The sequence below is a fragment of the Ursus americanus genome, chromosome 27 (assembly GCF_024610735.1).
Source record: "Ursus americanus isolate L20-20 chromosome 27, mUrsAme1.1.p, whole genome shotgun sequence".
In the NCBI taxonomy this organism is placed as follows: domain Eukaryota; kingdom Metazoa; phylum Chordata; class Mammalia; order Carnivora; family Ursidae; genus Ursus; species Ursus americanus.
The window spans coordinates 32196741-32219281 of record NC_142153.1 but is presented as its reverse complement, the minus strand read 5'-3'; the positions used below and the strand labels follow the sequence as shown (position 1 = coordinate 32219281).

At 35.5% G+C, this 22541-nt stretch overlaps 1 protein-coding gene across 1 annotated transcript in view; it reads right to left on the bottom strand.

Moving 5' to 3' along the window:
• The window catches only part of WDR17 (WD repeat domain 17), a 108843-nt gene that overhangs the window by 19510 nt on the left and 66792 nt on the right, over positions 1–22541 (bottom strand). Inside the window, exons 9-19 of the mRNA XM_045813442.2 lie at positions 21713–21804; positions 19375–19457; positions 17421–17507; positions 11860–12024; positions 9529–9731; positions 8388–8537; positions 7950–8080; positions 7530–7655; positions 6349–6504; positions 3202–3266; positions 362–494 (exon numbers count right to left, since the gene is read on the bottom strand). Coding sequence (XP_045669398.2) covers positions 362–494; positions 3202–3266; positions 6349–6504; positions 7530–7655; positions 7950–8080; positions 8388–8537; positions 9529–9731; positions 11860–12024; positions 17421–17507; positions 19375–19457; positions 21713–21804 — 1391 coding nt within the window. The remainder of the gene's footprint in view (positions 1–361; positions 495–3201; positions 3267–6348; positions 6505–7529; positions 7656–7949; positions 8081–8387; positions 8538–9528; positions 9732–11859; positions 12025–17420; positions 17508–19374; positions 19458–21712; positions 21805–22541) is intronic.

Here is a 22541-nt window from a genome sequence, read left to right as displayed (position 1 = left end):
CTGTTTACTCAAATCTTGCCTGAAATTTATACAATTTGCAGATGCCCCTAGAATTTGGAAGAAAAAGTGTGAACTCCATTGTATCAACAAGTACACAGTTACTAGAAAAAGCTGCCCAACCACATACGACATGCTTCAGCATACAGAAGTTCAGACTTTAGGGATGCTTGAATGTCTAAAGTACATTCGGTGTGATCAGGTAGTGTGAATGCAATGTGGACAGAGATGGTTGGGAGGTGGGCAGAAGCCAAGGCAGCTACGACTCTTGATCATGTGAAGGCACGTGTGGTTAGTCAACACAGCCTTCCTTCCGCATGCCCACCCACCAGGGCACATAGCTTGTGTAGTTATGTAGTTGTACCTGTGCAACAAGCAGAGCTTCTCTAAGCTGACCTCTTGACATAAAAAAGTTGACTAGTTTTTTCACATCACCAATGGCGATGCAATATGGAATGACATCATCCTTATCCTCCTGGATTAGTTGATCCGCTCTCCTAATAAAATAAGAACAATTTCTTTTTTTTTTTAATGTTTTTTTTAATTATATTATGTTAGTCACCATACAGTACATCCCTGGTTTCTGATGTAAAGTTCGATGATTCATTAGTTGCGTATAACACCCAGTGCACCATGCAATACATGCCCTCCTTACCACCCATCACCAGTCTATCCCATTCCCCCACCCCCCCTCCCCTCTGAAGCCCTCAGTTTGTAATATATTAATTTCGAGGTTCTAGGTTGGACCTAGATTTTCTGAACTATCTGAAATATCTAAAACATCCAAATATTCAAAATATGTGGTAGAGTTCATAGAGCCCTTTTGCATTTCACTTTACTAAAAGCCTCAGATTTTATAATCAAATAAGTAATGGAAGACAAATCAAAGTTTTCTGATATAATAAATACAATAGACCCTTGCTTTCTCTTAGAACACTACATATTTTCATATTTTTAAGTGCACTGAACATTTTAGGCCTTAAAGTGAATGTAGCTTATCTATTAAAATGAGCAATATGTTTTCTGAAAGTAAGTTGTAAACTAGATATGTGTGAAGGGATATCTACTTTCAACTGCATTACTAAATGCATGGGAGTCTGCTTCATTAAAGACAGTAGAATTTTAAATGTTTCAGTGAGCACAACAATGAAAGGAGAGCTTCTCAATATAAGTAGCTTAAAATCATTAAAAAAGACAATACAAGAGTATAAATATTGATAATAAAATACAGACTATTATGAGTGCCCCAAGCAAGGTAGTTAAAGAAAATAATGTTCCTGATATGTGAGGGGAAAACAGGATCCTGATCTTTGGAGATGATGAAGGGTATTCGTGTGTCTGCCTCTGTCTCTCTGTATCCTTCTTTCTCTTTTCCTAAGTCCCAGGTAGTTTCCCAATGATTAACCAAATTAATTCAACTCTTACAGTTTTGTTGAAAACTAATCTGGTCTATTTAACTTATGCTGGCATTTGCATTAAACTATGTTTCAATTGCCAATCTTTGGATAGGTGTAGCAGACAGTTTTTCTTTGAACAGCTCACTGTTAACAGTCTCCCAATCATAAGGTCGCTGGCGTTCTCCCCAACGACTATGTTTTTAACCATATGACCCTGATTTTCTTGTTATAGGAACAATATCCCCTTCCTAGGAACCAGGGCTGAGATACTGGCAGTCAATCTCTCTGAATGGCTGGATGTATAGAACATGAACTTAAGTGTTGTGGGAAGACCATTTTCTGGACACCATGTGAATTAAGGAGCAGAGAAAATCAGGTGTTGGTATCTCAAAATAAATGAAATAGTTTTTGCTGAGGTTGAAACAAAATTGTTTTTTGAAATAAACATCATCTACTAACTTGATTTTATTAAGGTTTCAGTGCGAGGGATAACATTTACAATTGTGCAGTGAGGGTACAGGAACTTAGAATTATTGGGGATTCTTAGGACTTAAGATGGGGAGCCTACAGTGTGAGGATGGAAGCCAGCCCATCAATGAACTTCCCATTGGGAAAGCAGGTGCTAGGGAACAGTCTACTTTCCCATGGCAGATATGTTTGTTAATCCTTTCACATTTCATGCTTAACCTCTGACAGATTTTTATTTGTACATGTGAGTTACAGTTGAATTTGTTTCTAAATCATGTCCCATGAAAGAAAAATCAAAACTTTTTAATGCCAGAAGCAAGGCAATTACTCATTAAATAGTACTTTACAGGCTTAGGCCAGTGATTGGCACAAAGTGAGTTCTAAAATAAATAAATTAATAAATATTCACTGAATAAATAGAACAGAAAATAGTCTTATGTCATGAGTTGAAATGTGTCTGCCCAAAAATATGGTGAAGTATGAAGCCATGGTATCCATAAATGTAACCTTATTTGGAAATATGGTCTTAGCCAATGTAATCAGTTAAGATGAAGTTGTACTGGTGTAGGGTAGACCCTAAATCTAATATGACTGGTGTCCCCAAAGAAAGAGGGAAATGTGAACACAGAGATACACAGGGAATAATGCCCTGTGAAAACAAAGCAGGTGTTGGAGTGATGCATCCATGAGTCAGTAAACGCCAAGGATTGCCAGTAACCAGCAGAAGCTGGGGGAGAAGCATGGAACTGAGTCTTTCTCAGAGCCTTCAGTAAGAACCAATCCTTCCAGCAACCTGATATTGGACTTCTAGACTCCAGGGCTGTGAGAGAAGAAATGTCTGTTGCTCTAAGCCAACCCGTTCATGGCACTTTGCTGTAGCAGCCCCAAGAGACAAATGTATCTCAGAAACGGTCTTCTTTGTCATCAGTACCTCCTTTATTTTCGTGGAGAGGAGATGGCAGGGATTAGTGTCCAGAGAGAATTTCTGAGATTATTTATAGAATAAGTATTCTGTGAACTTTTGGTAACCGTCAGAAAATCTTACCATTTATATTTCTATAGCAATATATTAACCAATAAGCATGTTCACTGATATGTCAATTCCTCCACTGACATGGGAAAAATCTGCCTTCCATTCTCTTTTTCAGATGGCAGGTCAAATATAAGAACACAGAAATGATTTGTAACTGATTCATTTAATTTTATTGTATTAGTAGACATAAAATTTCGTTATTTTTAAAGACAACAAAAAATCTCAAAAGCTACTACCATATTTATATAATGCTTCCATTTTGACATCTTTTAAAAACATGTATTTGGACACAGACTCCCTGCTTACCTCTGCATTAACTTCTTCCAGTATTTCACAGACACTCCGGGTGCAACTGACAAGGCTTTGTCCCACTAGAACAGAACAAAAGAAAGGCAAAACACGTTTATTTTGATTTCACTAACTCTTTTTCTTTAAAGATTTTATTCATTTGAGAGAGAGAGAGTGAGAGAGAGAGACAGAGGACGAGTAGAGGGAGGGGCAGAGGGAGAAGCAAACTCTCTGCTGAGCAGGGAGCCCAATGAGGGACTGGATCCTGGGACTCCTGACCTGATCATGACCTGAGCAGAAGGCAGATGCTTAACCGACAAGCCACCCAGGCGCCCTGATTGCACTAACTCTTAATGGACTTTTTTCTTTCTTTTTTTTAAATGAACTCACGTTTATAATACAGGTTTTTAGTGTGTTTTTAGAGTGTCTGAATTTCCAGGAATATTTTTGTATTCTACCTGATGCATTCCACAGAGTATAAATATTACCATATTTTAAGATAAAGTAAGATATATAAATTGTATTATTTATCAGGGAAAATCCCAAAGCTAGAGGTCAGGGGGCAGAGTCAGGGAAAGAGAAGAGTAGTAACTAAAGTATATAGCATGAAAAATATATTAACTCATCTTCTGATACAATCCCAGAGTGGTTTGTTCTATGGTAACCTATGTTCTATGTTCAAAATAATACATACTGAAATTTTTATTACACTGTCACTTCTGTTTAACAAATAAGACATTTATTTCTATTTTTATTCCTTCTTTGTTTTTTGTAAACTTTATTTATTGTCACTTTTTCCTTTATAGTTTATAATACCAATCTTCATATTTTAAAAATTAGACTGTTATTAAAGAAGATCATTGTTCAGTCAAGGCAAGTGTGACAATTGTGATTAAGGCTACAAAATTGGTAACTAGCCTGAAAATAATAGGTTAAATTTTAAATAGGTAATTTTTTTTTTTTTTTAGTTTTTATTTAAATTCCAGTTAGTTAACATACAGTGTAATATTAGTTTTGGGTGTACAAAATAGGTAACTTTTAATACTACATTATTTGTAGGCATGTTACCTTTTTTAAAAAAAGTAATATAAAATATGCTTTTAGGGAAAATTTCCTTTCATTACAGTAGAGGCAAATGGAAGAAAGAAGTTAAAACATAGGTTAAATTAACTTTGAAATCAAGATTTTTCTATAAAAACATGTCTTGTAGGTAAAAAGATTAAATGTGTTCCTAACCTCATAGTATTAATCTCAGAAAAACAGAAACTCTGGAAGGAGGTGACCATGAATAATTACAAGGACATTCCTATTTCTCAAGGATTGTAAGCACAGTTTTTTGGATCATTAAGAACACTGATGGAACTGCACAACAACAAAATTCTCAAGCTCCAGAAGTACTTTATTAAAGTATTTTAATTAAATTTGAATTAAATATAGCTTAAATTTATATACCCATATATAAAACTGAGGAAGATGAAGAATTAGTATTGTCAAAATTTATTCTTTTTCTCCTTGACATTTGATAGATATTCTAATAGAGCCTTGTTAAAAGGATAACTTTTAAGACAAGCCTCAACTTCTTCAGAAGTAAAATTTTTATACTGCTACTAAACACTTTATAGTTTGCAATACCTTGAAAAATATTTTTTTATTTCTTTAGAGTGAGAGAGAGAGTGCGCCCATGTTCAAGTGCAATGGGGGTGAGTGGGACAGAGGGAGAGGGAGAGAGACGATCTTAAGCAGATTCCATGCCCAGCGCAGAGCCAGACCTGGGGCTCGATCTCACGACCCTAAGACCATGACCTGAGTCAAAATCAAGAGTCAGACGCGTAACCGACTGAGCCACCCGGGCACCCCTTCCTTTTCAATAACATTTTTTAATGACGTTTTTTCTTTAGTCAAGTAGTAATTCATTACTCGCGTCTAGTGTATGGGGGAAGAAAAAGGTGAGTTAAATTTAATTTTGATATATTTTAATGTAACTTTATTGCTTAGTTTTACCTTATATAATTTATTAGTACAGTTAATAGCATGCTTTGTAATTATAAAATTAACTAACTTAGAGCTTTTCAAAATAATAACTATGAAATGAGTCCATGCCATTCTAATTTTTCTTTTTTGGGGGAGGGTGGGAGAATTTTTCTTGAACTAAAATGGCTGTGCAGAAAAATGAAAAGCTTCATAAATTTGCACAAACTGAATACACTCAAGTAACCAGCAGCCGGATCAAGAAAAAGCAGCCCCTTCTCCCTTTTGTTCTATTTTATTTGCCACCCACTTTCCAAAAGAACCACTATCTTGAATTTTAATAGGATAGATTCATCTTAACCTTTTTTGAAAACTCTGTTTTGTTGAATCAGTCCTCTAAACAATCAAGTTGTGCCTTAGAAACAAAATAAGTCAAGCAGAGAAAGACAATTATCATATGATTTCTCTCATCGATGGAACATAAGAACTAGGAAGATCGGTAGGAGAAGAAAGGGATAAAGAAAGGGGGGGTAATCAGAAGGGGGAATGAAGCATGAGAGACTATGGACTCTGAGAAACAAACTGAGGGCTTCAGAGGGGAGGGGGGTGGGGGAATGGGATAGGCCAGTGATGGGTAGTAAGGAGGGCACGTATTGCATGGTGCACTGGGTGTTATACGCAATTAATGAATCACTGAACTTTACATCAGAAACCAGGGATGTATTGTATGGTGAATAACATAATATAATACAAAAACACTAAAATTAAAAAAAAAAAAAGACTTTCACCGGATAATCCTCAGTGAAACCCTTCTGGCCAGCGTAGGGTTTAGTTACGACAAACAGTATTAGCAAGAGGAGTCCACTGTGTGCAACTCAGCCAACATGGATATTTCCGGGATATCAAAGATTCCACCCTAAGGTAGTGGTTCTCAAACTTTAGCATGCATGCAAATAACGTGCAGGCCTTATAAAAGCACAGATCATTGGGCTACCTCCCTGGGATTTCTGCTTCTGTGGGTCTGGGGGGGGACATGCATGTCTAACAGGATCCCAAGTAACACTGATGCTGCTAGTCTGGGTGACCTCACTTTGAGAAGTACTGCTCAGATATACACCTGCTATCAGACCAGCAGAGAAGCAAACAGATCTGGAAAAAGAGAATACTTTGTTAAACTCCTTGATTTTGGCACTTTACCTCTCCAAGTTCAACCATCAGTTCACAGTATCTCTGAATTTGTCCTAATCTCAAATGTATGTCAGCAGCTTCCTTCAGCCTTTCCTCTTTAGTGGGGACACCAATACCACCACCAAATTTAGACATCTTGACTGTTGTCAATTCCTGGGCTTCAGACTGGTTAAAAAGAAAATAAAATTTTCTAAATTTTGTTATATAAGAGCTGGTGATAACAGATGATTTTAAAAGCATAACAGGGGCATGTACTTTAAAAGCACATGGCACTAGAAATTAAATGTTTTAAAAATCAATATCTTTTCTCTATAAAATATGATACCTCTTCCACTATAATATTTTGGTGTGGGTGCAGGGTAAAGAGTGGATGCGTCTGGTGTGGGCAGGGAGAGGTTAAATCCCATTGTCCTCAATGCTCGCCAGGTGTTGTGGTTATACAGAAGTGCAGGGGCCAAAAGGTCATGAGTGATAAAGTGATATTAACTAGTGAAAAAAATATACAAAAGTCTGGACTAAAAATTAAAAATGACGGGCTCATTCTAATTGGCTCCTGTACTGGCAAGAGGTAAGAGCTGTCGTTGTTACATGGTGTTGTGACTACAAAAAGTCCTCCTTTATGAAAATAACTGTTTCATATGACCTTCAAATCCACATCTCTGGCGCAGTTCTCCTCCTCTAACGGTTAAGTTAACCACTGATATTTCATTGCAAATATAAGAGCTATTTCCTCTTTCTGGTCCCAGCACTGGTTTGTTGGTACTGGATATCACTCCAGGTATAAGGTAACTGGTAATTTCATAATTAAATTCATGAAGAGCTCTCACATGGCCAGTTTTAATATAACATATCCCAGAATGCAGTCTATCAGGCCTCTGCACCCTAAAGTCAGAGTGGTCCACGTGTCACGGTCATCTGATAATAGGGTAAAGCATTTCAAGTAGTTCAAAGTGACCTTTGAAGAAATTCATGAGATTCGACCTATGGAAACCGTGGCTGCCTTTATCTGGTCTCAAATAATTCAGACTCACACGATTGGTTTTTCCTGAAGATTTATTTCCTCAATGTTCACTTACTTCAGTCTACTAAATCTAATTCTATAAATTTTTCAAAATAATTTTTATAGTTCAACAATGAAAATGCAAAAATAACTTCTGCTTGAGGACATGATCCTTGCATACTTTACTTACCGTTCTAAATTTGATCAGATGTTTCAAATGCATTATTCCTTTACAGTAGTTCTGAGGAAGCAGGCTGTCGTCCTGCCCTCTGATCACAGCAACTAAGTTCCACAAATTGTCACTGCCACCTGGAGGCTGAAAGGTTGATACAGGATAACCAAAGATATAATAATGCATTCAAAACCCCGCAGAATTTTGTGTCTTCAAAAATATGATGCAGGCATAGCTAAAAAAATTAACAAAATAATAACTATACTTTATCTCATTTATTGTTTCTTGTTTCCATTTGCTTTCTTACTCTGAACCAACTGTGCTCAGAGGGACCCGCAGAGTTGGGATGATACATGTAAATATGGGATAATGACAATAGTTGTAAAGATTCAGTTTGACTACGGAGAAATTAAATGTTCTAACTCCTATAATACTCACTGATAAACATTCTGAAAACCATCTCAGTTTTTTTGCTCGAGGATTACCCGTTAGTTTCTCTATTTCGTGTTTAATGTCTCTTGATACTTTACCACACAACAGAGGAGGAGTGCCTTGTTCCATAGCATGATCTGAAGAGCAGACAGAAGTCAGTGAGAAAGGACTGCTTATACTATTTAAAACTAAAATCTAATACATGCATATTTTCTTTCTTTTTTTTTTTTTTTAAGATTTTATTTATTTATTTAACACAGATAGAGACAACCAGTGAGAGAGGGAACACAAGCAGGGGGAGTGGGAGAGGAAGAAGCAGGCTCCCAGCAGAGGAGCCTGATGCGGGGCTCGATCCCATAACGCTGGGATCACGCCCTGAGCCGAAGGCAGATGCCCAACCGCTGTGCCACCCAGGCACCCCTAATACATGCATATTTTCAATACCAGTGTTCCCGATAATTTCTTCCCAAGATCTGTCTGCCAGGATATTTATTTGTAAAGGAGTGATTAAAGGTGTTAAGGACCAGAGTCTCACTGTAGAATCACGGGAGCAAGAGGCCATAGTGAAGGGGCGGCTGGGATGACATGTTAAACCTGATGGGAAAAAGAAACCTATTTTAACTAATGTAAACATTGAAAAATATTACTTATCTGTGCGTACCTCGTAAAACTTGTACAGAATTGAAGTTATAAAGAAGTGTTTTGAAATAGCATTTCTATTTTGGCTGAAAGTGATACAAGAATATAATATACTATTTAGCATATTCTATAAATACGAATACAGAATTGAAAAATGATTAGCAAATGGTCTTGGAGGAAAATGTCGAAACCGCATTTCAGCTGGTTCAGCAGCAAGCATACCATCACGCCAATAGAGTACGTGGTAATCTGTGAGGGAATGGCAGATGGACGGGAGTTCTAATTACAAGAAGAAAGAGCGTTGGGACCTTCCAGTTCAGAACATCCAGAAACAGGATTCTCTCTGCCTGAAACACTCCGTCCCTCTGCCTCAACTGAAGGGCCACTGAGGGAAAGTATATGGACACACGTGGCTAGAGTGGGGAGACTTTCTCTAAGGAACCATTTTTGCCTTCTTAATTCACCACTTACGCCCATCGAGGTTTGGGTCTATAAATGAAAGTGACATGCAAAAGACAAGAACTCGGATTTCTATACCCAGCTTAACTGTATTTAAAGACTTACTATTACATTAAAAAGCAAAACATTGTCCTCAATATCCGAGAGTAGAGGTACAGGAATGGCTAGATAAGTTATATCTACTTTATCACTGATTTCCTGCTTTACGACTTCCTTCTGGAGTGATGGTAAAGGAAGGGAGAAAAATCTAAGCCACATGTGTGCAGGTGTGTGTGCACACAGAAACACGATTAACTTCTCATGACATTTTGGATTATCTTCTGTGTATTCTGATATTTCAATTAATAAACAAGTACAGTTTCTAAGAAGAAGAACGTTATTTTTTAAAATGAAACACTGTAAGGTTTCTTAAAAAATACTGTATTTCTCAGAAATTATAAACTTCATTAATACAGCAAAATTTAAGAGAGCATGAAAAACACTTTACCATATACATCTGCACCATGATCATAAACAGTATCCAAACAAGTTCCTTCTCGAGTGTCCCATACTTTTATAGTGTAGTCCCAGCTGCCAGATATGAGTAGATATGGAATCTCAGTATTCCACATTAATCCCCTCACAGGTGCGGTGTGGCCACTAAGAATGTTTATGCAAGCATCTTGAGTATAATCCCAGATTCGCACAGAACTGAAAACAGAATATTATGTATATAATACCATTCAAGTTATAACTTAAAGTATCAACACATTCTTAGTGGAATACAACAATTATTTCTCAGTAAATTGAAAAAGCACTTTACGTTTCAAGATATGTTACAATTCTTTTCTTTACAGCAGATGAAAATGAACAACTAACTAGGCGAGAGCTAGCTTATTTCAATATATTTTTTCCCTACTTTGATCCTTTACTACTGATACTAAATCTACTATTTCAGTTTACATACTTAAAAAATTTCTTTCTTAAAGTGAAATATCCAGAACAGATAAAGCCAAAAAATATTACTAATAATATGGATACAATAATTTAACAACACTCACATTATTTGTAAATCATGAAAATATAGCATGTATGATGATGGGTATTATTTGAAAAATCAATTCATCTTTATGCTCTTATCAAAGAGTAAATCGTTCCTTCATGTTTTGGTCAATAAAATAAGTTGGTCAGTGTGGAATCACTCTAAAATCAAGTACAAAATTTAAATATAACTGGATTCACGATATTACTTGAATTTACCAATTGTACAAAGTACAAATGTTATTGAAATAAAATTTGAACTCAATCAATTTAAGACCTCTAAATGCCAACTCTGCTTGGATAATTCATAATAATTTCTAGTTGTAGATTTATACCAACCTGACAATGCCAAAATATTAATACTTCAAAGGTTATATTACACTATAAAGGAGACACATTATATATATATATATATATTTTTATTTCTTTAAGGCATATTTATTTCTGCTTTCTTTGAAGACTTCCTTCTTTTTCCCCTTATCCTGGTACCTGTGTCCAGGCACATCACGTAATTCTGTGCTAAATCCTTATGTTAGCACTGAAGTTATTTTGGTTGATATCATACTTTCATAAGTAAGTTAATGTTAAAGTGAGATTATCAAAATACTTTAATGTTATCTCTTACGATAACACTCACTAGAACAGGTGATCTTCCTTTGTGACATAATTTAGATTAGGCAAACATCAGGCTAACATCATAATTATGTTTTGTAGTCAAACATAAGAAAAGCTTTCTCAATCCCATTGTAAATAAGCATTATTTAAAGGTACTAGACAGCATGATATCACCTATATAGTCATATAAAGGGACCGATAACCAGAATTACAAGAGACTTTCAAGTTTCATCACCATAATTAATAAGTAAAATGCTTACTGCCTTTCTGACAAATATTTGTTAGACAATGGTTGAAGATTACACTTTTTTTTCATGTAGCAATAGAATTCAGACACTGAGGTCTATGTTAAGAGATGAAAAACTCTTAAGTCAACTCATTCACTTGGACATGATAACTTACTATAAGTAACATTTCCAGTGATAACCCACAGAAATCTCACAATTGCTTTTCTTAGGATATTTGGAAGGATGCCATAATTTCAAGATGAAAATAGTCAATTATTTAATATTAAACTTGTGGCTATTGTATACTATGATTTCTATCTGCATAAAGTAAGATTTTTCTTACCTAAACTTATCTCATATTCAAATAGGGACCAAACTGTACTATGCAAAATCTATCCGGTTTGAATATAAAATAGAGAAAAGATTTCAGTAACTTTTTCACAAACATAGAAAAATAAATGTTAAACCACTCCATTTCTAAATAAATCATCTTCATGCTAAAAATACATGACTATCTTCTTGTTTTCTATTCTTCATGAAAACAAAGTACAGCTGTTTTCCATATTAAATATCAGGACATCACTAAAAATAAACTGTTCTCTATATTTTACAGAGATTTATTTGTTTCAAGTCTTTTTTCCCTTTCCAAACGGATCCTTTTGAAATTTTTCTTTCTGCTAACTCTGTTGCTAATAGGATAGAAATAAGCATCCGTAATAAGCAAACCAAGTAAGGAAATAGAAATCATGAAAATGATGATAACATAAGCATGGCAAACTTTAATTTACTATGGTTAAATGAAACCAGGGAATTGTTTACTGCTTATACATCCTTGTTATGTGTACATATTTGAAATATTTCCACCCATAAGTTGGATCATATAAGTACATCCATTTCTAGAAGATTATAAGCTTATGATTTTGAAGACTAAAAAATTAAAATCCAAAAATACATACCCATCATCAGAACCACTGCAAAGAACTCCCTCACTCAGAGGAGACCATTTAACATGGAACACTTTTGCAGTATGCCCACTAAATACTTTCAGTGGTTGATCAGAGCTGGTGGCCACATAATAGACACGAACATTTTTATCTTCACAGCCAGTGGCTATCATGTCCCTGAAACATCATCAATGGCACATTAAAACATGAAAAAAAAAATACTACTTGTTGCTGAGAATTTTAAAATGCATACAGTTCCAATTTCTAAAACTAGAATTTTTTCCTTCTTTAATGAAGGTAGACCTAAAACTCACATTAGTAAAACCATTATTCCCAGAAATTGTCCTAGAGCAAAAAGTTTCTTTATATTCTCTTTTAATCAGTTGAATTTTTAGTTTTAAATCTTAGATCAGAGATAATGGAATTCATATTTCTGTAAGTATTTTCTTTGATGTCCAGATTCATAACTTCTTGAATATTTCTCAGAGTATTATATTTCACAACTGTTGGGTCTTAACAAGGGTCCCCAATGGTGAGTGATTGAGATTTGCTTCCTTGCTGGTAAGCAAATTATTAATCACTACATGCCCCGACCACTGGTAAATTTTTCTGTGGCATGAGTACAAATAGCAGAGCTTCCCGTGAAAGATGCTGGAAAATCTCCCCACAGACCAGGGTTGTTCCATCCAACAGAAAGTCCCAGTCCTGGTTTCCCAATTGTCTCTGGTGGTTGCACCAGCTTGTGGTGATCTAACTGTTTGTTCCAACTAAGGATCCCCTGTAAATAAAATATGTGGACATGATCTTTTAATGATCTTTGTTTGTTATTCTCAAGAGAGCAAGAGTAAACTACGCAACCATTTATATCTATTTACATCCTAGTGGTCATACTTGGAACACTGTTCCAAATAGAGTTATGAGGACTAGGGCAGACCGTGGGCATTATCATGACCTTCTTCAAACTTCAAATTATTGACTTTTGTCACGTGGGTTATAAGACTTGCATTTATTTAAGCCGACATGCATAAATACACTAGTTTGCAAACTGTCATGCCAATCTGTAAATGTGCATATTACATCTGCCTAAGTCCCACTGATAAATGTGCCAGTCTCTAAATGTGGGAAAATATACTTTGCATAAGTATACATGTACTCACATGTATACATGGGTGTGTTTTTGTATATGTGTATATGGACATAAATATAAAATCTAAAAAATTAAATAATAAACATTCAAGGAATGTACATCTAGATATCCAAATTATAAATTCAGAGATATCTTATGAATAAACTTTTATAAGTTCAAGGTATTTTTCACTTATTTCCTAAGGGGCTATGTAAAATATTGATACTGCTGTAAGAACATTTTTAAAAGGTTTTTAAAAATAAAAATGAAATTTATTAGGTACACTTGGTAGTAAGCATTAAGCCTAAAAGCCTTTTTTTTTAACCAATGAAACATATTGCATTAGTATCTAATTTTTATTTCAACTGGTCAAATGCTTATTAACCTTATAAAACAGAGAAATAATAATGTGGAACTGTTCTGTTGATCAGAGACAAGATAATTCTATCCATTTGTATACTGAAGAAATATTTTTTAAACATTTACTTTGTTCTAGGCACAGTGAGGGTTAGCAGCATGGTGTTTTGCTAAGAATATACTGTTAAAAACAGATAACCCAGCTGCTGATCTCATGGAGTTTACATTTTAAAGGGCAGGGCAGCCAATTTCCAACTAAAATTTAATTACGTTTTTAAAAATTTTTTTTATATATATATATATATACACACACACACACACACACACACACATCTATATGTGTGTGTGTGTGTGTGTGTGTGTGTGTGTCAAGTAATTCATGGCTGATTTTTTTTTCATCATGATATGTGTACTCTTCAATATCATCCCATATTTCCCCCATCTCTTTACCCACCTCCCTTCTGGTAACCATCAGTTTGTTCTCTACAGTACTTTCTTTCTTTGTCTCTCTCACTCTTCTTTTCCCCTTTGTTCATTTATTTTGTTTCTCATATTCCACATACGAGTGAGATCATATGGTATTTCTCTTTCTCTGACTTATTTCACTTAGCATCATACTCTTTAGCTCCATCCATGTTGTTGCAAATGGCAAGATTTCATTTTTTATGGCTGAATAATATTCCATTCCATGCACACACGTACCCCCCCATATTCATTATCCATTCATTTTAACAATATTTGTCTGTCAACCCATGAGCATGGAATGTCTTTCCATTTCTTTGTGTTCAATTTCTTTCATCAATGTTTTATAGTTTTCAGAACACAGGACTTCCATCTCTTTGGTTAAGTTTATTCCTAGATATTTTATTGTTTTTGGTGCAATTATAAATGGGACTGTTTTCTTAATTTTACTTTCTATGCTTCATTATTAGTGTATAGAAATGCAACAGATTTCTGTACATTGATTTTATATCCTACAACTTTATTGAATTCATTTATCAGTTCAAGTAGTTTTTTGCTGGAGTCTTTAGGGTTTTCTGTATAGGGTATCACGTTGTCTGCATATAGTGAGAGTTTTGCTTCTTCCTTGCCAATTTGGATGCTTTTTATTTTGATATGTTGCCTGATTGCTATAGCTAGGACTTCCAGTAATATGTTAAATAAGAGTGGTGAGAGTGGACATCCTTGTCTTGTTCTTGACCTTAGGGGAAAAGCTCTAAGTTTTCACCATTGAGTATGATGTTGGCTGGGGGTTTTACATATGAGGCCTTTATTATGTTGAGATATGTTCCCTGTAGGCCTACTTTGCCTAGAGGGTTATCATGAATGGATATTGTACTTTGTCAAATGGTTTTTCTGAATCTACTGAAGTGATCATATGGTTTTTATCCTTCTTCTTATTGATGTAAAATAGCACGTTGATTGTCTTGTAAATATTGAACCACCCTTGCATCCTAGGAATAAATCCCACTTGATGGTAGTGTATGATTTTTTAAAATATATTGTTGGATTCAGTTTGCTAATATTTTGTTAAGGACTTTGGCATCTATATTCATGAGAGATATTGGCATATAGTTCTCTTTTTTTGTGGTGTCTTTATCTGGTTTTGTTATCAGGGTGATACTGAATAGAGAAAGGACCCAAATTAATAAAATTATGAATGAAAGGGGAGAGATCACGACCAACACCAATGAAATAGGAAGGATCATTAGAAATTTTTATACTGGTTTCACAGAATGATTTCAGAAGTTTTCCTTCCTGTTGTATTTTTTGGAATAGTTTGAGAACAATAGATTTTAACTCTTCTTTAAATGTTAGAATTTGCCTGCAAAGCTGTCTGGTCCTGGACTTTTGTTTCTTGGGTGTGTTTTGATTACCAATTCCATTTCATTTCTATTTTTTCCTGCTTTAGTTTTGGTAGACTATATGTTTCTTGGAATTTACCCATTTCTTCCAAGATGCCCAATTTGTTGGCATATAGGTTTTCATAATATTCTGTTATAATTGTATTTCTGTGGTATTGGCTGTTATTTCTTTCATTAGTAATTTTATTTATTTGGATCCTTTCTCCCTCTCTCTCTTTTTTTTAATGAGTCTTGTTAGAGGTTTAGAAATTTTGTTGATCTTTTCAAAGAACCCAGCTCCTGGTTTCATTGATCTGTTTTATTTATTTATTTATTTATTTATTTATTTATTTATTTATTTATTATTTTTAATAATAATATTTTTATTATATTATGTTAGTCACCATACAGTACATCCCTGGTTTTTGATGTAAAGTTCGATGATTCATTAGTTGCGTATAACACCAAGTGCACCATGCAATACGTGCCCTCCTTACCACCCATCACCAGCCTATCCCATTCCCCCCCCCGAAGCCCTCAGTTTGTTTCTCAGAGTCCATAATCTCTATTTCCTCCCTCCCTCCTTCCTTCCTTTCTTCCTTCCTTCCTAGATTTTATTTTTAAGTAATTTCTATACCCAGCATGGGGCTAGAATTCACACCCCTGATATCAAGAGTCACATGCTTCACTAAACGAGGCAGGAAGGCACCCTTCTATCATTTATTTCTGCTCTAATCTTTATTAATTTTATTTGTTACGATTAATTTTGTTATGTTAAGTGCTACCAGGATATCATAGAAAAAATTTACCTAACATGGGGGTCAGGAACACTTTTCTGTAGAAGTGGTTTGGTGCGGAGAGCTAGAGTACAGGTGGGTATTGTCTATATACAATATAGATGGGTTGTGTGGGGTGGGGTGGGGAACAGAATCCTAGATATAGCGAGACAGCGTGAGGGAAAGTTCTGGTATGGAAATGAGCTGACTGGTTCAAAAAACTGAAAGCCAATGTGGCTGGATGCAAAGAATAAGGGGGAGCCACGCTTGAAATGGCATGACTAAAACACACAGGAACCAGATTACACAGGGACTTCCCTGTTGCGCTCCTAAGATTTTGTATTTTATCCTACAATCAATGTAAGCGATAAAATGGTACACTCAGATCTGGTTGTTAAATATCTGACTTCAAAATAAAGAAGGTGGGGCAGGGAGACAAGGAAGTGGTGACAAAGGATGTGAATTCTGGAATTGATTTAGGAGGCTTTAGAGGAAGTCCAAAAGCAAACAAGTATTATTGGTTTATGGCACAGGAAGGGAGTAGTTGGAAAAGGAATATTGAGATGGATGATATCACAGGAATTGATGGCCAAATGGAAAGGGAAATGGAGAGACGCTAAGGTATAAAAGAAGAGGCCGAGGATTTTGTCTTCAGCAGCTTTGTTGTGAACATTATCAGGCCACTTAGATGGGGAATCCTGGGGGAGGAGCTGGGCATGAGCTCACTTTGCATAAAACCTCTAACAGTGTGTTATAAATTCTTCTATATTTACTGAAAGAAATACATAGATCCATCATTTTGTATGTGATCTGACTCAGAACACAAGTATAACAAGGTTTTAACATTTTAGTATGTATATTTTCCACTTGGAATATGGAAAAGCACAATTTCACATTATTTTCACAATATCTAAAGAAAGTTTGAATTTTCAAGTATAATTTATATAGCATAAAGAGAGGTTTGAAATGCAAGATTCTTGGAAGTGCAATAACTTGAAGGATCAATGTTAGTTGGGTTTGACTTGGATTAATTTTTAAATCTGAGCTGATTTTTACATGGTAAATACTAGGCTCGATAGCAAGGATGACCTTTCAAAACCATGCACAGAAGTTCTACGTTTTGGGAAATCATCCAATGTCAAAGCATTAGCATTGCGTTTGTGTGTGGAGGGGGCAATGGAAAGTTGTGGCAAAATGATACCACTGGCGAGATTCCTAAAAGGGTTTAGGGAAAGGGCTACTTTCCTGGTAGAAGCCACATACAGATTAGACTAAATTTCCATTTTTTATTAGTTAGTCCTATGCTTTTTCCTAAAGTATTGGCTAACATGAACAATCAATTACAAGGCTAGAAAACAAGAACATCACCTACGGAGAGTGATGGGTATTACCTGTGGGAATAACATTAAATTTCATGCTTATGTAAAATCTCAGAAGTTATTATTTATTCTGGGGAAAAAAAATTCTTACTTGTTGTTTTGGCTCCAGTCACAACCAAACACTGCAGCTGGATGCTTGTATTTGTGTAGCACTTTACCATCAATTGTTCGGATAATACTGCAATTAAGTATAATATATTAATAGAAAAAACAACATTCTAAATACATTATTCACAAAAACAAAGCCAGAATTGTATAATTCAAACAGAAGTATTTTATTTTACTTTTTAAAAAGATTTTATTTATTTATTTGACAGAGAGAGAATATAAGTAAGGGGAGCAGCAGAGGGAGAGGTAGAAGCAGGCTCCCCACCAAGCAGGGAGCCTGATGTGGGGCTCGATCCCATGTAACTGAGCTGAAAGCAGACGCTTAACTGACTGAGCCACCCAAGTGCCCCGCAAACGTAAGTATTTTAGGATAGAGACCTTGTCTTCAAAGCACAGAGAACATTTAAAAGTACTGAGTAAATGATATTACCGATTATGAGTGAGTATATTTACATCAGACAGTATTAATTATGACAATCCACTTAAATTAATTTGAAGGTGATAAATGTTGATTTAGAAACTATTTCTTATGGAATATCTTTAGTTGAGGAAAAACACAGTTCAATACATATATTTTAGAACAATGATATAACTAACATATGCATTCGACTTTTAGCTTCAAAACTTATATTTCAAACAACTCATTTATAGCGCTGGTTGCACGTACTATTACACCAAGTCCAAGACATAAAAGTTGTAACACTGTTGTGGCATGTTCTAAGTGATTCACCTAGAAATGTGGAGGATCCCTTCTCCTCAAAGTATGTATTTAAGCTGCAAACATTAAGGAAGCTCTAATACCCGACTATATCATTGCTTAACACAGGGCTATTGATTCCATTTTAAAAAAAGAAGCTGTGTATAAATTAATATATTACAGGGTTCTAAAAGCCTTTAGAAAAGACCTTCTAAAACATCATTAGGCCAGTGAAAACTTTTGAGGCTACTGGGGAGTGCTGGTGACCTCTGCTTACAAATGTGGTGTCCTGAAAGTACATGGTAAAGCTAACAGTGTATCACCTTATCAAAAAACTCTTGAGGCACATCTTTTGTATTTTGGTATTTATCAATTAGCAAATAGTTCTTTTCAGGGAAAAAATCACTAATATGGTTATTTCTGAAAATTTCAACTTCCTGGTGAAGATCTTTGGTTTCCATAACAACTGTCTTTTTCACTGAAATTAAAAAGTGAGGACGAGAAAGTTGGGCTGGACATTGCAAAACCTAACAGGAGACCATCTCTACTATATTCCCAGCAACCATGAGTGTCTACCCCACCTGTCAAAGATGACAACAGCTATAGCTGCACGATAGCTTCATCTGGATAAAAACATTTGTTTAACCCAAAGGCAATTCTTCCCTTACATATATTCCATGGAAACCTACTTTTTCCTAGGACTTAATAGAATTAAGAAAGCACTTATTCTGAAATAGACGATCAGAGACAACAGTCATCTTCTAAAAAAAGGCATTTCCCACATGCATTAGCCTACTCCTCCTTGCAAAGGCTTTTCATCCTTTTAAAAGTAATAGCATCTATAAAAGGTGTACACGTTTCTAGAGCACTTGATATCTGTTGAATCACTTGTAGAACTGAAATCCTACTCCCCCCAAAATGATGAGGATTAATTAGACTCTTAGTGAAAAGTTCTTAAAGTTTCTTTGAGGCAATTCACAGTATTTTAGTTACAACTCAGGTAGGATTTTCATTTAGAAAGAACTTACTGGGTTATTTATTTATTTTAAACCTCACCACGCCCTTATTTATTTCTGATATAGCAACATGGCACGTGCCCATATGGGCTTACATGTACCGATGATAGTTGGTAGAGCTGTACAGATGGACTCTGGCTACTCTGATGCATGTGCTCACATGACACAATCGGTGTTATCAATACGTCTTGTATAAGCAGCATGACTTCACACGTCATACTTACCAGAAACCATCACCACTGCAGGTGGCTATTCTCTTGGAATCTTTATGACTCCAGGCAACGCAGAATATTCCATTTTTTCCATGCTTCAAAAAATGCAAAATACCTATCAATAAAAAATAATTCACCCCTTTTTTCTCTTATTTATTTACTTCTTCTAGTATTGCTTTTCTGTTAGGAACTTACTCTAGAGGATGTGCACAGAAGTATTACTGTCAGCAGCAGAAAGCAGAATGTATACTTTAAAAATGTAGAAAGCTATCACACTTAAGAAACAAACCCCCTGTGTTAAGATGTCAATTGAGTGGCTCTACTTCTGATCTGTAGACACTGGTAGAGAGCCAGAACCCGCTTCATCAGCCATCTGCAGAATAAAGCTGTGCGTAATGGCTTTTCCAGAACTGCCAGTGTGGAGATGAAGACAGGGTCTATCTGCTTCCTAACCCAGTGCTACCACAACTACAGTGTAAGTGGTTCTTTTAAATTTCAAAGTTTTATTTTTTATAAAAACAAAGGAGAAAGATTTAAGGTTCTTTCTGTAACAAATTGGTGTATGTTGACCTGTTCCTCTGCACTCCTGGACTGGGGAAGGGGGAGGGTTGTAGTCACAACTAGTATGATGAGGATTTGTAAAACCACAGGGAATATATTATACATGGGAATGTCATTCGTCAACTGGGACATGGGTGAATAAAGGTTGCAATCAATCCATTTCCAATTTTTATTTAACTTTATATAGCACTTGCTGCTGCTGCTAAGAAGAGACTAAAGCAACTTTTTATCTTGAGTTCGAAGGCGACTTTACTAAAGCAGTCTCTAGTTTGCTGTTTTTTCCTCTCTGCGGGCCATGGCGGGTAGCTGTATAAAGATGGGTACAAAATGGAAGTAGTCACTATACTTAATGTAACCGTAGGAGTGGAGGCCTCCCGTCAGCTTCATTTATCCCAGGAAAAGTGCACTCAGGGCTTCTAAGACCTTGCGTTTCCTTCTGCGAGACATATGTATCTCAGTTCATTACGGGGATGTACTGTATGGTGACTAACATAATATAACAAAAAATCATTTAAAAAAAAAAGCTAGCACTGCCCTGTATTTATTATCCTAGATCTAAGCATGTTTTCTATCTATGCTACTGAATGCTGGGAAGACAGGAATGGAGGTGGGACACACCTCTGATGCTCAGATGCCTGTCGCTGGAGTCAGGGTGGGGCCGTCGCAGTGCTGATGGGCACATATTTGAGGTCACAAGATGCCAAGATGCCGTAAGAAGAGATAACAGAAGTGGCACCTAACGGTAATATCTTTGAATTTAGGTGAAAAGTTTCTTTCTCAGATTCATTTCTTCTTTTCTTTTTACATGACTATTATGGGATAAGTGCTGTTCTTGATGGGAGGGCAGAGGGCAGGTTGGGGGCACCGCTGAACTGAAAGTATTATTATGCAGAGAAAAGGGGGGATGTAACTATATAGGCCTTTGTCAAAGCTTCCTCTTTTGAGGGCTAAATTGATTACTGCTGGTTGGTAAAGTTTCCCTAATACTCTGCATTTCCCACATTACTTTAGTGTCCCCTAGAAGATCAAAGCTGCTTGATCCTCCGGGGAATATCAATTTTTTGTATAAATGGCTTTAAAGTCTCAAATATAAGCCATTTTCAAATACATTTTCAATAAACTCCAACAGTAATCATTTGAAATGAGTGAAATTTCAAAACAGAGATCCTTTCCTATTTCCCTTGACTCATATCTAACATGTTATAATGAGATCACATGCAGTTTCCAAATATTAGTGGCACTCAGTAAAGCATGGGATGATACTTTCACTCCAGGCAGAAGTCAGGTACAATCTGTGTCACTACAAGCAGGAACGGGGGAGGTTTCTGTGCGTGTCGTGGAGTAACAGAATTTGAGAGGTGGAAGGAAGTCCACGAAATTGTACAACCCAACTTCACCATCTTACAGGTGAAGAATCAGGTTCAAGACATTAAATGATTCTCCCTATGTGGAAAGCTAATTGTAACAGAATTTAGACTATAATTTGGAATTTGTTCCGAGTTTAGTCTTTTTACAACTAGTGAATATTTGTCCAGACAATTTTGTGGAGGATGATTGAGAATTCCTTTGACTCTATAATGCGACTTTAGGTGAATTCTCTTATCCTAGACCCATCTACATTTTTCAGAGTTCATTTCAACATGTGTATGTATGTTCTCTTGGATTTTTTTATCCAAGTGATAGAACATAATGTCACCTGATGATTACTAAATTAAGACAGAAAAGCATTTACAAAACATGAGGCAGTATAAGACATTATGCTCTTCAGCCAGCAGTAAATACACCTTACCTCATTAAATCGTTGCACCATTTTGCCCTTTCTAACATCCCAAATAAAAGCACCATTTCGAGAAGTTGCTCCAGCAATACAATTTAAATCACCTTAGGAAACAATTCGTTAGACATTATATGAAATGTTTGCCACACATGTAATTCTCTTCAAAATGTAATTTTTGAAAAAGACTTGCAATTTACAAAGCAGTTTTTTAAAGTTTTTTATGATAAAAATTATCAAATGTACGGAAATGGAGAATAGTATAGTGAATGTATCATCATGTAACTTCAACAGTTATCAAAATATGGTCACTCTTGTTTTGTCTATAGTCCCCCTTGGGTTTCTTTGGAGCAAATCCCTGACATTCTATCATTTCATCAATAAATACTTCAGTACAAATGTCTAAAAGACTCTTTCATTAACACGACCAAACTATCACAATCACAAATACAATAATTATCAATAATTTCCCAAAACTATCACATATCCAGTCAGTATTTACATTTTTCTTTACATTGCATCTAGTAATTTTTTTTTCTTTTTGGTTAGGAGAACATTTCTATAAGTAGAACACATGAAAAAATTTAAGTTTTTTAAATCAAAAACATAAACAATGCTCTTTAAGAAACAAATCTGTGAAAATGCAACTGCTGCTAAGTTAGTAAATGATCTAGTATTTAAGTGTTTTTTGCAAGGCAGTCAAAGAAGAGGCTTTCTCCATTAACAAAAGGAACAGCTGTCCTGTGCCACCTACAAGTAAAACATGGAGGAAATACTTTGTGATAAATGATTATAAGTCTAAAAAAAATATATCCTTACCATATTTCTAGTGTTTTCATTCTGT